This window comes from Anabrus simplex, chromosome 7 (genome assembly GCF_040414725.1).
Source record: "Anabrus simplex isolate iqAnaSimp1 chromosome 7, ASM4041472v1, whole genome shotgun sequence".
NCBI classification, from domain to species: domain Eukaryota; kingdom Metazoa; phylum Arthropoda; class Insecta; order Orthoptera; family Tettigoniidae; genus Anabrus; species Anabrus simplex.
This window is the reverse complement of record NC_090271.1, coordinates 228,488,167-228,504,976: the sequence shown is the minus strand read 5'-3', so window position 1 is coordinate 228,504,976 and position 16,810 is coordinate 228,488,167. Positions and strand designations below refer to the sequence as shown.

The following is a 16,810-nucleotide window of genomic DNA, read 5'->3' as shown; positions in this document are numbered from 1 at the left end:
TCAGCAGAGCTCGAAGATTTTCAGCGGCTGGGGAGGCCACCCACAACAGTCACACCTGACAAGATGCAGGCAACCAAGAATGAGTTAGCTGGAAAATTTATAATGTCCAATAACGGACCATTATATTGGTATTATAAATTTACTCATTCAGGACAAATATTTTAGGTTCCCTATGGGAATCAACATCTACATCATTTGATGGCCAGGCAGGCATCTATTTTTGGAAATGAGACATAGCTCTCATAGTGCATTGGCACTGCTGGTGGCTTCAAATAGCCTATGCAGTGGCCTCCACGGTATGTACTAGCCTTGCGTCTTGGGTGGTGTGCTAAGTCCCAACTGACGAGCCTAACTTAGCACACGAGGACGAAACGCAGGCAACCAAGAATGAGTTAGCTGGAAAATTTATAATGTCCAATAATGGACCATTATATTGGTATTATAAATTTACTCATTCAGGACAAATATTTTAGGTTCCCATTGGGAATCAACATCTACATCATTTGATGGCCAGGCAGGCATCTATTTTTGGAAATGAGACACAGCTCTCATAGTACATTGGCACTGCTGGTGGCTTCAAATAGCCTATGCAGTGGCCTCCACGGTATGCACTAGCCTTGCGTCTTGGATGGTGTTCTAAGTCCCAACTGACGAGCCTAACTTAGCACACGAGGGCGAAACGCAGGCAACCAAGAATGAGTTCGCTGGAAAATTTATAATGTCCAATAACGGACCATTATATTGGTATTATAAATTTACTCATTCAGGACAAATATTTTAGGTTCCCTATGGGAATCAACATCTACATCATTTGATGGCCAGGCAGGCATCTATTTTTGGAAATGAGACATAGCTCTCATAGTGCATTGGCACTGCTGGTGGCTTCAAATAGCCTATGCAGTGGCCTCCACGGTATGCACTAGCCTTGCGTCTTGGGTGGTGTGCTAAGTCCCAACTGACAAGCCTAACTTAGCACACGAGGGCGAGAGGCAGGCAACCAAGAACGAGTTAGCTGGAAAATTTATAATGTCCAATAACGGACCATTGTATTGGTATTATAAATTTACTCATTCAGGACAAATATTTTAGGTTCCCTATGGGAATCAACATCTTCCAAGAGAGAAAATATGGCAATGGCTGGGAAAAAGGAATGTACTGGAGGGACTGGTGAGGGAAGTGCAGATGCTGTATGAGCACTGTACCAGCTGTGTATGATTGGGTGATGGACATTCATCCTGGTTCCAGACCAAAAGTGGAGTCCAGCAAGGCAGCATTATCCCCATTATTTTTTTATCACCATCATGGATGACATAATAAAGAACATAAAGAGAACCTCTGGTGAACTAAATGCTATGGATTTCACCGACGATGTTATGATCTGGGAAGGAACTGAGGAAAAAGTACAGTTGAGACTTAAAGAATGGAAGGTTAAGTTCCAAGAATTCAATCTCCAACGTAAGCAAATCCAAACCAGTAGTGATGGCAATAAACAGAGAGGGACGACCAGCTAAAAAACCATCCACTGGAAAGTGTGGAAAACTTTACATGCCTCGGCAGTGTAATATACAGTATAAGATACACTAGCCACAAAGGAGGTGGCAAATAAAATGCAGAAGATTTCTCACTTTTACCAGCAAGTATGAATACTCCTCTGGGATCCCAAAGTACCAACAAAATCAAAGTTGGTGATATTCAATCAGTACTTCATATCAAACTTACCCTATGGTATCGAAACCTGCACCCTCACTAAGAATGACTCGTCAAGGTTGCAGGCATCTGAGATGTAGTTCCAGAGGTCCACAATTCAAAAAACAAAACTCGACAAGTTAAGGAATTACATGGTTAGAAAGGAAGCTGGGGTTAAGACACTGTTAGATTGTGTCAGCATGTCCGGATTAGGATGGCTTGGGCATGTAATTAGGATGGAGACAACAAGGACGGGTTATGTTAATTTGGAGAGAGGTGTGGCAGAAAAACAGATGGTGGGAAGACCAAGAACCCACTGGGTGGATATTGTAAAGATGGACACTGCAGATCGAGGAAGGACACTGGAGGACCTCATTAACTGAACGGTCTCAATAGACAGAGTGGAAGAGGCTTACCAACAGTACTGGGAAACTGGAACTGTAAAATGATGATGATGATGATGATGATGATGATGATGATGATGATAGATTTTATTTATATAGATGACAGAGTGAAAGTATTGAATAATTTGTAAGTATAACAAATATTGTATAAAATTCCTTTGGAAACACATTTCCAATATGACCCTTATTTATGGCAGATGACATTTTTCACTTCAAAATCCTATCCCATCTATCAGACCTGAAGAGATTCTTTACCTACAATTATGATAGAACAGCTAAAATAAACATGAAATGTTTATTTTTCATCTGCACGAACAAAAAATGATCTATTGAGTAAAAGGCAATTCCTTACCTTTGATTTACCACAAGAGTGATACATATGAGCTGTCTGGATTAAGTTTCTTCTAGCTGTTGCATCCAAAATGGCAGGCGAGTACATGAGTTCAAAGAATAAGCCTCGTTCTACAGCCATGTTATACTGTTTTCGTTTCAGTCTAAAATGCCACTTTCTTCCAGGATCAAAAGAGATAATGTCAACATCCAGTGATGAGCAAGCAATCTAGAAAAGACAAATGAATACTCATTCCTATTTCCCAGAACTAAGTCATAAAATAGTGATGAAATTCATGACTTACCTGAAGTGCTGTCTGTGTAGTTGGGATAGCTGCTAGGAGATGATACTTCCTCAGGTTTTTACACTGGGTCTGAAAGAACAAGTAACCAGCTATTATAACAATTACATGGCCATCACTGCAGAATTAACAGAAGAACACTACAAAGGAAAGAAAACAAACCACAAATATATGTCTTTTCAGGTTTAATTACGTATGTATGTATGTATGTATGTTACCAGGAAGGCACAGTACATGCCGTATTTATTAAGAGCAATGTCGTATATTTATCACACACACCGAAAACTCCAAGCCTAAAGTGTTTACATCTGCCAGAATGAGCCAGCATGTGAACGAACAGCTGTGTGTGACATAGATGCAGAAGCAAGGCAGACTAACCCGCCCAAATCGTCAACCTACCTCGTGGCGAGCACTAGATACATCTGGAACCATGAGTCATGCATTTGAGAACTTTCGATTCAGAAATCTACAAAACTTTTTAAATAATGGTCGTATCGTCTTGGGAGATACGCCATTCTGTAGCCAATCACAACAACGTCTCTATTGTCAAATCTCAAAAAAATCCATCAAGGGATTTTCGAGTCCACTTTCGATGTGTAGGCCTTGACCATATAAAAGACGGGGCTACCCAGCGATAGACGGCATTCTTCGGCAAGGGCTCTGCATGGTCAGACCCTATGTTATTCTGCCCGTCGGAAAGTATAGTCGAGTGACAATGTGGTGATTATGGAACACGATTTTTAAATTCTCACGCTGAGAATTAAACTCTGTGTAATTCTTGAACTGCGGAACTTAATATTTCTTCGAACGAAGTGAAGTGTTTATTTCGTTGCTGTGCAAGTGGAAGAACATTATTTAATATTTTAGTAATTGTGATATTTGAAAGTGTTTGAAATATTTCATCATTTTAACACAAGTGTTTGCATATTTCTTGCTATTCAACACTGAAGTGCTCCTTAATTAGAGATAAATTTCGAGTACGATAAACTGTGCAACCGTACTGTTAAATACGAGAGACTTAAACTGATAATCCATTATAGTGTTAATCTTAAATAGGATTCAAACTGATTTCTGCACATTATTGTATATAATTGCTTCTAATTATTCTTCAGTGACTTTATTATTTTATGAGACTCACTGTGCTAAGAGTGACTGACAGGTTGTTATTTATTTCATCGCTATTGGCAGTGTCTTACGGATAAACTCTTTAATAGCTCTTTTTGTGCGTCAAGTGCGACAGTATTATTTTTTGTTGTGGCAAATAACCAAGTGAACTTTAATGAAGTGACATTCATTAATTTCTATCTGCAAGTGTCACGTGAAGTTTATTGGCATATTCCAAACAACATGTTGTCTGCCCATATAAATTAAAGGCAGTATTTTGCAATTTTTGATGACAAGTGATTGTGAACCTGTAGGGGGACTATACGACTGAACACTCGTATAAAGTTAAACGACGAGCGATTACACCAAATCAAGATCAGCGTAGACCTCCAAGAAATTTTGAGACCTTCAGGTACGAAACACGGGTTTGATTCCATGGTGGCGAGCGGACTTGGGAGCAAGAGTCCAGTTCCACAGTGATGAGAGGATTCTAGAGTACGAGTCCAATTCCATGGTGACAAGAGGACCCTAGAGTATGAGTTGCCTGGAGAACCATCCGGAAAGACGATTCGGGAGATGGCGGTTCACTGCATCAAGGTGATATGAATTTTAACTTCCCAATATTTTGAATAAACAGACTATTCAATGTAAATCTTCACTTATTGTAGATAGAACCTATCACCCTGTACCAAGCCCTATCTATTTTTGCCTAGAAAGCACCTTGAGAACTCTAATCCATGCTCTTTTCAAACAACAAGTTAGTACAGGCTATCTTTCACTGGTACAGTATGTATTGTAGCCGGCCCCGCGGTGTAGGGGTAGCGTGCCTGCCTCTTACCCGGAGGCCCCGGGTTCGATTCCCGGCCAGGTCTGGGATTTTTATCTGCAGCTAAGGGCTGGTTCGAGGCCCAGTCAGCCTATGTGATTACAATTGAGGAGCTATCTGATGGTGAGATGGCGGCCCCGGTCTAGAAAGCCAAGAATAACGGCCGAGAGGATCCGTTGTGCTGACCACACGACACCTCTTAATCTGCAGGCCTTCGGGTTGAGCAGCGATTGCTTTGCTTGGTAGGCCATGGCCCGTAATGAAAATCATTTTATTTTCCGTATTGAAAGAATCTCAATAATAATAATATAAAAGAATTTATTGGACTCCAACCTATTCAATACATTACTGGATGTTAACATTTTTAGTCAAACATCGTTAAAATGGAGACATGTTTCGCCCTCCATGTGGGGCATCATCAGTCATATCAAAGCACCTCAAAATTAAACCAGACGTCTGGTTGGAAATTATGAGCAATATATGTAAGAAAGAATACATTAAAAACACGTACAAAGTCCTATCCAAAACGAAATAACAACAGACTAGTTACACATAGTAAAATACGCTAGTGGTTTCTTAATATTAAAATGAGGTTATCATATGCACAGTATAAAAATGGAAGTAATCAAAGTCCGTATGATATTGAGTTCGATGGTAGTTCTGCGTAGTATATACAAATGTTGGCAAAATAAAACACAATTTATAATTACTGTACACTTATTTCTAATTGTTAAAATTGATGAAGTAAAACATTCCAATTTGTCTATTTGTAATTTGGCTCCAACCAAAATAATTCGCCCTAGGATTCATGAGGTAGTCAAACTCCGTTGGTCACTCTCTATTTGAATGGAGTGCACAGTGCAAGTGAACAGCTTTTGTTGATTATAAACTGAGGCTGTGCTAAGACAGAGTTAAAACAACACCAGCTTCAAATGAAGATAGTTAAAAACATCATTAGGTTCTTCCTAGTTGACTAAAAATTTGCGTATATTTTGTTGTTGAAGTGTGGGAAAGTCAGTTGTTGGTTGAATGGGCAACGGTCGAAAATGTTGTGCAGTGCAATCGGTGTTTGAGCTGTCCTACATGTGAGGGAAATCTGAAAATGGAGGATTTGTCTTAATTAGTTAAGTAAAATGACGGAAAAAGAAAAGAAACGGGAAATCATTAAGAAATGAAAAATGTGAAAGTTAAAAATTTACCTTGAAAGCTGTTGAGCTGTTGCCTAATTGTTAGGATGTTTGTGGAGCACTGGCTGTCGCTAATGTCCTGCTCCTCGTGTTGTACGTGTGACGTCTTAGAGGAGGGGAGTGGATTTGAGAAGGCGGCGCTGTGGGTATGTGATTGGCGCTTGGGGAGGAGCTGTGTGTATCGGAGGGAGAATAGGGGCGTGATGAGTTGAGCGGCTTAGTGGGGGTGCTTGGAGAGCTTGTTTTGAGGATGTTAACAAGTCTTTTGTCTTTCAGATTTAAACTATTGAGCGAAAATATTAATTGTTCGTAAAGAGGGCTTCGGTTGTCTATTGGATCATTTTAATTCTTATTCTTATTATATTTTTGGTCCAAAAAAATGTATAAATTTTCGAACTCGGTCATGAGCCTGCCTTTATCTAGTCTTTTTAAAATTTGGAGATCCTGTTCGATTGTGGTAAAGCTATGTCCGGTGTCTTTCATATGGATGCTCATGGCTGAGTGTTTATTGTGCTTTTGGGCATTGAAATGTTCTGCATATCTAATTGCAAAGCTCCTACCAGTTTGACCGATATATGAACTGTTACATTCAGCACATTTCAGTCTATAAATGCCAGAGCCCGAAAATTTATTGTTGTCCTAGTTTATCTTATTGTGGTTGAAAAATAGCTTTTGATTAGAATTATGGGTCTTATAGGCTACCCTAATATCATGTTTTTTTAAAGGGGTAGCGATTTGATGTATAATGGGGTTAATGTAGGTGAATGATGCATATTTAGGCTTATTAATTTTTATTGGGGAGAGGTTTGTGTCCAATTTCAATTTCACTTTATTGATTATTTTCTGTATGATTGAGGGATTGTATCCATTGAAAACAGCTATTTCTTTTATGGTACTTATTTCTTTTTTCAAATTGACGGTTGACATGGGAATTTTTAACGCTCTGTACACTAAACTGTAAAATGAGGCTTGTTTGTGCGATTGTGGGTGAAGAGAATTTTGTTTTATGGTTGTGGGAGTGAATGAAGGTTTTCTGTGAATCTGGAAATCGAAATTGTTTAAGGTCCTGGTGATTGTAATGTCTAAAAAATTGATGATATTATTGTCCTCATCTTCTTTAGTAAACTTGATGCAATTGTCAAGGCTGTTTAAGTAAGTTAGTATGTCTTCACTATTATTGCAGCTTTTGTCTATTATTGCTAGTGTGTCATCGACATAGCGTAGCCAAAGACACAAACCGTTAATGCTGTTTGTTATTTTACTATTTTCGAGGTTGTCCATATAAATTTCGGCGAGTATTCCCGAAATGGGATCACCCATGGCTAGACCTTCTTGTTTGTATATCTTATTATTGAACATAAAATAATTGTTATGAAGGACGAAAGTTAGTAATTGTAAGCATTCTTCTATTTCTAACTGACTTAAGGTGCTGTGTTTAGAAAGATTAGTTCGTATGATTTCGATAGTTTTTTTAGCGGGAATGTTCGAGAACATATTGGTAATGTCAAATGAGCACATTATGTGGTTAGGCTGCAAATTAAATTTATTTAAAGTTTCGCATAATTCTATTGAGTTTTTAATAGGGTGTTTATTGTGAAATGTGAAGTGTTTCTTAAGGAATTTTTGGAGGAACTGAGAAGTTTTGTACGTTGGGCTATTTCTCTATTTTCTCTATTTTGATATGACTGATGATACCCCACATGGAGGGCGAAACATGTCTCCATTTTAACGATGTTTTACTAAAAATGTTAACATCCAGTAATGTATTGAATAGGTTGGAGTCCAATAAATTCTTTTATATTATTATTATTGAGATTCTTTCAATACGGAAAATAAAATGATTTTCATTACTTGCAATGATAAAGCCAACCAGGCTAATAAAAATAAAAATAGATATCAGAACCTCAAAATCAAAATTGGTAAAATTTCAAAAGATATCTTATTCTTAAAAGAATGTTTAAGATTAGGTCTGGTGCCGAATTTCTTAAAATCAACTCAAAGGAAAAACATTCCAACACTCAAATCTAAAGACATCCAAAATAAAGTCAACACCATCTGGCTTAGAAATGAAATTAAACTAATGTATAGAAAAAAATCCCTATTAAACCTGCAGCTTTACCGGGAACATTTGATCACTGCTCAATCATTATCACCTCTCGAATGGAGCTCATACCAAAGACACATTGCACGTAAATTGCAGAACATATTAGACAAAAAACAAAAAACCTTAGACCACAAGTTGACATGTCTATTAGAAAAGAAACCTAAATCCATAAACCAAAACAAAAATAGAGAAACTTTCACCCCCTCATGGAAAAACACTCCAACCACCATCAATTTATCTAACACCACATTTTCGGATAATGAAATCAATTTCTTTGACCAAGGCCTAAAATATAATTGGCCTAGTCCAAATAAAGCCGAGGATATAATTACCACAATAGCCGAAGTTGAATCCAATATAAATAAACAAATTCCCTTCGACAGACAAAATGACGTGAGATATGAGATAAAAAAGAAATTACCCACCCTTATAAAAGAAGTTTCCGACATCAATAATTTCACCGTTCTCAAACAAACCCACGAATTAAGAAAAAAGGTAGACACCAATAATGTTATAGTAACGAAAGCCGACAAAGGCAATGCCGTAGTCCTAATGAATAAACACGACTACGTCAAAAAAACGGAGGATTTCTTTTCCGATAATTCTTACTCAATAATTTCAAGAGATCCTATCTTAAAAACTCAGCGTAATTTAAAAACAACCCTAAAAAATTCACCTTTCTTATTTTATGAACACGAACATCAAAAACTTATCAATATGAATCCCAAATTACCCACCGTCAGATCACTGCCAAAAATACATAAAAATGACGTTCCCATTCGACCCATCATAAATAGCCGAAATAGCCCAACGTACAAAACTTCTCAGTTCCTCCAAAAATTCCTTAAGAAACACTTCACATTTCACAATAAACACCCTATTAAAAACTCAATAGAATTATGCGAAACTTTAAATAAATTTAATTTGCAGCCTAACCACATAATGTGCTCATTTGACATTACCAATATGTTCTCGAACATTCCCGCTAAAAAAACTATCGAAATCATACGAACTAATCTTTCTAAACACAGCACCTTAAGTCAGTTAGAAATAGAAGAATGCTTACAATTACTAACTTTCGTCCTTCATAACAATTATTTTACGTTCAATAATAAGATATACAAACAAGAAGGTCTAGCCATGGGTGATCCCATTTCGGGAATACTCGCCGAAATTTATATGGACAACCTCGAAAATAGTAAAATAACAAACAGCATTAACGGTTTGTGTCTTTGGCTACGCTATGTCGATGACACACTAGCAATAATAGACAAAAGCTGCAATAATAGTGAAGACATACTAACTTACTTAAACAGCCTTGACAATTGCATCAAGTTTACTAAAGAAGATGAGGACAATAATATCATCAATTTTTTAGACATTACAATCACCAGGACCTTAAACAATTTCGATTTCCAGATTCACAGAAAACCTTCATTCACTCCCACAACAATAAAACAAAATTCTCTCCACCCACAATCGCACAAACAAGCCTCACTTTACAGTTTAGTGTACAGAGCGTTAAAAATTCCCATGTCAACCGTCAATTTAAAAAAAGAAATAAGTACCATAAAAGAAATAGCTGTTTTCAATGGATACAATCCCTCAATCATACAGAAAATAATCAATAAAGTGAAATTGAAATTGGACACAAACCTCTCCCCAATAAAAATTAATAAGCCTAAATATGCATCATTCACCTACATTAACCCCCATTATACATCAAATCGCTACCCCTTTAAAAAAACATGATATTAGGGTAGCCTATAAGACCCATAATTCTAATCAAAAGCTATTTTTCAACCACAATAAGATAAACTAGGACAACAATAAATTTTCGGGCTCTGGCATTTATAGACTGAAATGTGCTGAATGTAACAGTTCATATATCGGTCAAACTGGTAGGAGCTTTGCAATTAGATATGCAGAACATTTCAATGCCCAAAAGCACAATAAACACTCAGCCATGAGCATCCATATGAAAGACACCGGACATAGCTTTACCACAATCGAACAGGATCTCCAAATTTTAAAAAGACTAGATAAAGGCAGGCTCATGACAGAGTTCGAAAATTTATACATTTTTTTGGACCAAAAATATAATAAGAATAAGAATTTAAATGATCCAATAGACAACCGAAGCCCTCTTTACGAACAATTAATATTTTCGCTCAATAGTTTAAATCTGAAAGACAAAAGACTTGTTAACATCCTCAAACCAAGCTCTCCAAGCACCCCCACTATGCCGCTCAACTCATCACGCCCCTATTCTCCCTCCGATACACACAACTCCTCCCCAAGCGCCAATCACATACCCACAGCGCCGCCTTCTCAAATCCACTCCCCTCCTCTAAGACGTCACACGTACAACACGAGGAGCAGGACATTAGCGACAGCCAGTGCTCCACAAACCTCCTAACAATTAGGCAACAGCTCAACAGCTTTCAAGGTAAATTTTTAACTTTCACATTTTTCATTTCTTAATGATTTCCCGTTTCTTTTCTTTTTCCGTCATTTTACTTAACTAATTAAGACAAATCCTCCATTTTCAGATTTCCCTCACATGTAGGACAGCTCAAACACCGATTGCACTGCACAACATTTTCGACCGTTGCCCATTCAACCAACAACTGACTTTCCCACACTTCAACAACAAAATATACGCAAATTTTTAGTCAACTAGGAAGAACCTAATGATGTTTTTAACTATCTTCATTTGAAGCTGGTGTTGTTTTAACTCTGTCTTAGCACAGCCTCAGTTTATAATCAACAAAAGCTGTTCACTTGCACTGTGCACTCCATTCAAATAGAGAGTGACCAACGGAGTTTGACTACCTCATGAATCCTAGGGCGAATTATTTTGGTTGGAGCCAAATTACAAATAGACAAATTGGAATGTTTTACCTCATCAATTTTAACAATTAGAAATAAGTGTACAGTAATTATAAATTGTGTTTTATTTTGCCAACATTTGTATATACTACGCAGAACTACCATCGAACTCAATATCATACGGACTTTGATTACTTCCATTTTTATACTGTGCATATGATAACCTCATTTTAATATTAAGAAACCACTAGCGTATTTTACTATGTGTAACTAGTCTGTTGTTATTTCGTTTTGGATAGGACTTTGTACGTGTTTTTAATGTATTCTTTCTTACATATATTGCTCATAATTTCCAACCAGACGTCTGGTTTAATTTTGAGGTGCTTTGATATGACTGATGATGCCCCACATGGAGGGCGAAACATGTCTCCATTTTAACGATGTTTAACTAAAAATGTTAACATCCAGTAATGTATTGAATAGGTTGGAGTCCAATAAATTCTTTTATATTATTATTATTAGGCCATGGCCCTTCGAGGCTGTTGCGCCATGGGGGGGAGGGGGTACGTATGTATGTATGTATGTATGTATGTATGTATGTATGTATGTATGTATGTATGTACTTTGTCTCACTGCTCTAGTAGATGAATGGACAGTGCTTTTAAAAGTAGGAATGCCATGATATGGAGGTAAAGTTGGAATTCAAGAGGACAAATCGGGCCACAAATATTCATTTATAGGAATAGGAATTAAGGACTGGAATAATTTACCAAGGGGGATGTTCAATAAATTTCCAACTTCTCTGAAACCATTGAAGAAAAAACTAAATAACTTCTAGGAAATCGACCACCTCTTATGACAGTCTTTATTGCATATCGGTGATTACTGATTGATTAGTGAGCATGTTAAAGAAGAACTCATCGCTTTTAACAAGGTCCATTGGTGCGCTGATTGTTCAATGCCCATCAGCATAAACTGTGTCCACTGCCTGGGTATATTCTTGTATATTCTCAGCCTATTTTCCATAAAGAGGCTATGACAAAGAGAAGAACAATTTTGGATGGAGTTCCTAGACCAAATATCAGCATGTTTATTGTAGACTCTATTCTCTGTCGTGATATGAATGGACAAGTTGGATGTATGCAAGAGGGCTATAATTGCCATAGAGGTAATGATTTTGTAATGCAAAATGATAGCCAGGCATGACTGACTTCCCATAAGCTGCTCACCCCTAATATGGACATTAATAAAAATAAAAAATAACACACCTAATAAAAGCCATTGAAAATTTATCTCAAGCACATCATATGGTGGAAGCTACGGGACCCAGCTCTCATCACCAATACCACATATCCCCCCCCCCCCCCCCTCTCTCTTCCCTTCATTCCAGGCTCTGCTGTTACCATATGGATTGCCCTTCACAATTCTGCTGTCAATGCCACCAAGGTAATAAGGGTACTATACGCAGGCATGGGTATGGACAGAGCAAGTCGAGGAGAAAGTGTTAGAAGAATAAGACAGCCTAGGAGAAGAGGCAAAAAATAAAAGAAAAAGAAAGAACAGGGAAGGCTATGTTGCTATGAAGAAATCTCTGGCGGAGGCCTATGCTGACCATTATGAAGACCTATACACAGAGTTGGACAGAAATGCAGCTTACATACCCAAAGTATATACTGCCTATCAAAACCAAGGGATAAGTCTTCACAAGATATCGAACATCCCATGTTCTTCAAGGACAAAGGAAGGGCTCCAGCTGCACAACAGAAATCATCAGCAGTACTTCAAAGAAATTTCAAATAAGGAATTACAAATCCACCAATCCAGCTGGGTTTGCCATGTTCGTGTCGAGGTCCCAACAACCTACTAGCAGATTTTCTGAAGCAAAAAGAACTCCTTATAGCCACAGCAGAATGGCTGGCTAACGTCTTCAGTGCCATGGTGGATGATGGTCGCATGTCCACTATTATTATTTAGCGTATGGCAACACATTGGAATATATGAAGGTCGATCAAATATAAACGGGATTTTTGTTCCTGAACATCAACAGTTGGTAGAACTGGCCCCGCGCTTCTGCTATGCTTAGATGGGACCGTTAGGAGTGGGGAGAGCATGCTGTAGATATTTCCCGCCGTTTCGTCAGTAACACTCACAATGTCGCAGCAACAGGTGCACCCCTCCACTGTGCAATGTATAATTATAAAATTTCTTGCTCGTGAAGGAGTTACAGTGGCGGAAATTTGCCAGAGATTGACTGCACAGTTTGGTGATCAAACACTGTCAAGGATGTATGTGTTTGCCTGGCATAAAAAGTTCAAGGAAGGATGAGAACGTGTGGAAAATCAGCAACACGATATCTATCCTTAGACCAGCATTACAGACAAAAGCATTTGTGCGGTTAAAGACATTACTGACGACGATCGATGGGCGAGAGTACCAGAAATTGCAGAACAAGTCTGAATCAGTTATGGGAGCTGTCAAACAATCATCACAAAAGACTTACAGTTCCGTAAAGTGTGTTCCAGATGGGTCCCTCGCCTTTTGACCGAAAATCTGAAGTTGAGACGTTTGGAGGTTTGTCAGAGGCTTACAGCAAGGTTTGCGGAAGAAGATGATGCATTTTTGAGTCGGATCGTCACCTACGACGAAACATGAGTTCACCAGTACACTCCCAAATCGAAACAAGCCAGTAAGGAGTGGTGGAGGAAAGGGGAGGCAGCACCAGTGAAAGCCAAGACTTGACTGTCAGCTGGCAAGGTTCTCGCAACCGTTTTTTTCCAATCGGCGAGGCATTTTGCTGATTGATTTTTGCATAAGCGACGCACAATCAATGCTGCTTACTACTGCAAGCTGTTGAACAAGGCGAGGGTTGCTTATCACCGCAAAAGTCGAGACCAACAGATTCGACAAGTCATCCTCCTCCACGACAATGTTTGGCCCCATACTGCAGCTCTAAGTGTCTCCAAGCTACAGGAAATACACTGGACTATACTTGATCATCCTCCTTACAGCCCAGACTTATCGCCCTGTAATTTCCATTTGTTCGGACGACTTAAAAAGCTCTAAGAGGGCAACGATTTGAAGATGATGAGAGTGTGGAAGACTTCATGCGCAACTGGCTGGTGACATGACCCTGTTCTTTTTACGATTAGGGCATCAAAAAGCTGCTCATATGCTGGGACAAATGCATTTACAAAGCAGGAAACTATGTGAAAAAATAAATTGTAATTGCCTTGTGTTTTTCAATAAATAAATTTTTTTAAAAAAATCACGTTTATATTTGATGACCCCCGCCCCCCGTACAACAATACAGTATATAAATTATATATAACTAGGGCGTTATTACAATAATTAGACATAAAACAGAGTATACAATGACAATGTATGCACTTATATAGTGAGACTAAATTTGTCTATCCTCTTAACAGCTTCTGGAGTCAATGTTAGAAAGTCCTTCAGATGAAATGAAATGGCGTATGGCTTTTAGTGCCGGAAGTGTCCGAGGACATGTTCAGCTCACCAGGTGCAGGTTTTTTTATTTGACTCCCGTAGGTGACCTGCGTGTCGTGATGAGGATGAAGTGATGATAAAAACGACACATACACCCAGCCCCCGTGCCAGAGAAATTAACTAATGGTGGTTAAAATTCTCGACCCTGCCGGGAATCGAACCCAGGTCCCCTCTGACCAAAGGCCAGCGCGCTAACCATTTAGCCATGGAGCCGGACAGTCCTTCAGATCACCCAAGTATGACAATACTACACTGCTGCAACAATGTGTTGGATGGTCTGAGGAGTCACTCCACAAACGGAAGATGGATCAGAAATTTTGTTCCATTTGTACAGGAAGTCATTACATACTCCATGGTTTGTACGAATCCTGTTAACAGTTTTCGATGTACGTCAAGGCAGATCAAAACCAGCTGGATTAATTTGGGTATTTAAAACAATTATAATGTCTGGTGGTGCAAGTTGGATCCATTTTTCTTACCAACGATCATTTATATTGAAGCCCTTCTTGAAAAGTTCAACAGCAGATTTTATTTCTGGATGTCTGGATTTTAACCTGCCAGATATTGCACTTGGAATGTAGTCATGAATTGGAAGGTCAGGGTGATCAAATATTTTCTTGTATTCACGTTCCAAAGCATCCTGTCTTCTCAATGCAAGTGGATGAATGTGACAAAGTTGGAAGCCAAAATGTTGGTGGTGTAGATTTTAGACAACCTGCGATTGTACGCATTGTAGTACTGAGCTGGATGTCGAGTTTGCTGGTATGGTTTCTGTTTAGCCAAACAGGAGCACAATATTCTGCTGTAATATAGACTAGTCCCAGTGCAGAGCAACAAAGTGTTGCAGCTGTTGATCCCCATGTAGCACCACACAGCTTTTGAAGGATGTTGTTCCTGGAACGAACTTTGGCTGCAGTATTATTCAGGTGTTATAAGATAAATTGAGAAGAGGGTCCACAATGTATTGTATTGTATTGTATTGTATTGAAAAGGTGGACCCTCTTGTCAATCTATTTCAATTTATTTCTTCTAACTGCTCTTCAATACGAAACAAAAATTAAATTTATAGCTTATAATTATTCAGGTGTTGTAAATGAGTTAGCGATCTGTCAAGTGTGACACCCAAATACTTCGGAGTAGGAATATATTTAACTAGATTTTCATTAAAATAGATTTTCAGCTGTCGGTTTGCCTGTTTGTTATGAAGGTGAAAACATGAAGATTCTGTTTTATTTGGGCTAGGTGCAAGTTGCCACTTGTGGTAATACTGTCAATATCCTTTCAGTGTCCACTGATTGGGCAACAAGCACAGCAGTGCCCAACTTTAAAAACAATGGTTATCCAGCAGATTGTTCAAACTATCGACTAGTCGCTTTCTGTGTCGCAGGATAAAGGTCATGGGTGGATTCTAGCTCGTTGACAGCAAAAGCTCATGAAAATAAGCATCAACCAGTGTGGTACAATGAGGGAAGCCTATATTTCTAATGCGAGTTTTGTACCTAGCATGCTTCTGCACAAACATTTAGAAAGTAATAATCCATTACACTTTGTATTCCTTAATGTTGTACCGTCTTCATCGTCCTGATAACGGAATAAAGGATGTCATACGATGTTAAAGTTTGCCGTGCACGGTAATGAGATCGCAAAGATTATGTAATTGAGCCATACATCTAAAAGGAACGAATATATTAAGTGAAATAGGCCGTGATTTCAGAATATATATAATACGGACGCATAAAATCAAGGAGACCATGCATGTGACGGCACAGATGTTCATTTGGCGAATTAAGTATGCCTAAGTCATGGAGTGAGACGTAAAGTTATAAAGGATCCATGCGGCCGTGATAAAAAAATAATAGAAAGTTTTTAAAATTGTTAAAAAAGAGGAAGTGGGTGAACAATAAAAAAAATTTGGTACGCAAAACTTCGAAGTAAATTTATCCACGAAAAAAATAATCCTCGCGGAAAGAAGAAGGGAGATATTTCAATTAATAAGAGCTGAAGAACCTGCACAGTGAAGAAATTTTAGAATTACGCCTATATCTGATCAAATATCGAGGCGGAAAGTCAGAAGAAGTTGAATAGTATCCGGACAGTAGTCGGAATATAGACCGAAGGCCGTTACGAAATACCAAGTCAAATTTAACGTATTATAGGTTGATTGGCTGGATTAAAAAAAAAATTAAAAGCTAATTTGATGATTTTACCTGTTAAAATCTGTCACAAGGAATTGACATTGAATTTCTGACATAATAACCTGAAACAAAAATATAATCTAGATTCTTTGTAGAACATTCTGAAGGATATGGACGTGATATTAATTGCCATATTGGAAATGTTTCTTTCACATATGACTAACGGCTACAACATGAGAGGCTAAATCGGAGATGGAGCCGACTTTCCGACATAGACCGCCCAGCTGTTCCTGCTAACCCGAGTTTTGAGACTACAACCTGATGGTGACGTAACGGATGTTGGGGACTTTCTACGCAGCCCTAAGATGTCAACATCGGAGCCTAACCCAGTCA

The 16,810-nt window shown here is 38.4% G+C and overlaps 1 protein-coding gene and 1 long non-coding RNA gene across 2 annotated transcripts in view; one reads left to right on the top strand and one right to left on the bottom strand.

Annotated features, from left to right (window-relative positions):
* The window catches only part of LOC136877496 (ribonuclease P protein subunit p30), a 286,160-nt gene that overhangs the window by 114,224 nt on the left and 155,126 nt on the right, over window positions 1-16,810 (bottom strand). Inside the window, exons 4-5 of the mRNA XM_067151598.2 lie at window positions 2,726-2,794; window positions 2,443-2,649 (exon numbers count right to left, since the gene is read on the bottom strand). Coding sequence (XP_067007699.1) covers window positions 2,443-2,649; window positions 2,726-2,794 — 276 coding nt within the window. The remainder of the gene's footprint in view (window positions 1-2,442; window positions 2,650-2,725; window positions 2,795-16,810) is intronic.
* The window catches only part of LOC136877497 (uncharacterized), a 69,571-nt gene that overhangs the window by 11,714 nt on the left and 41,047 nt on the right, over window positions 1-16,810 (top strand). The window lies entirely within an intron of this gene.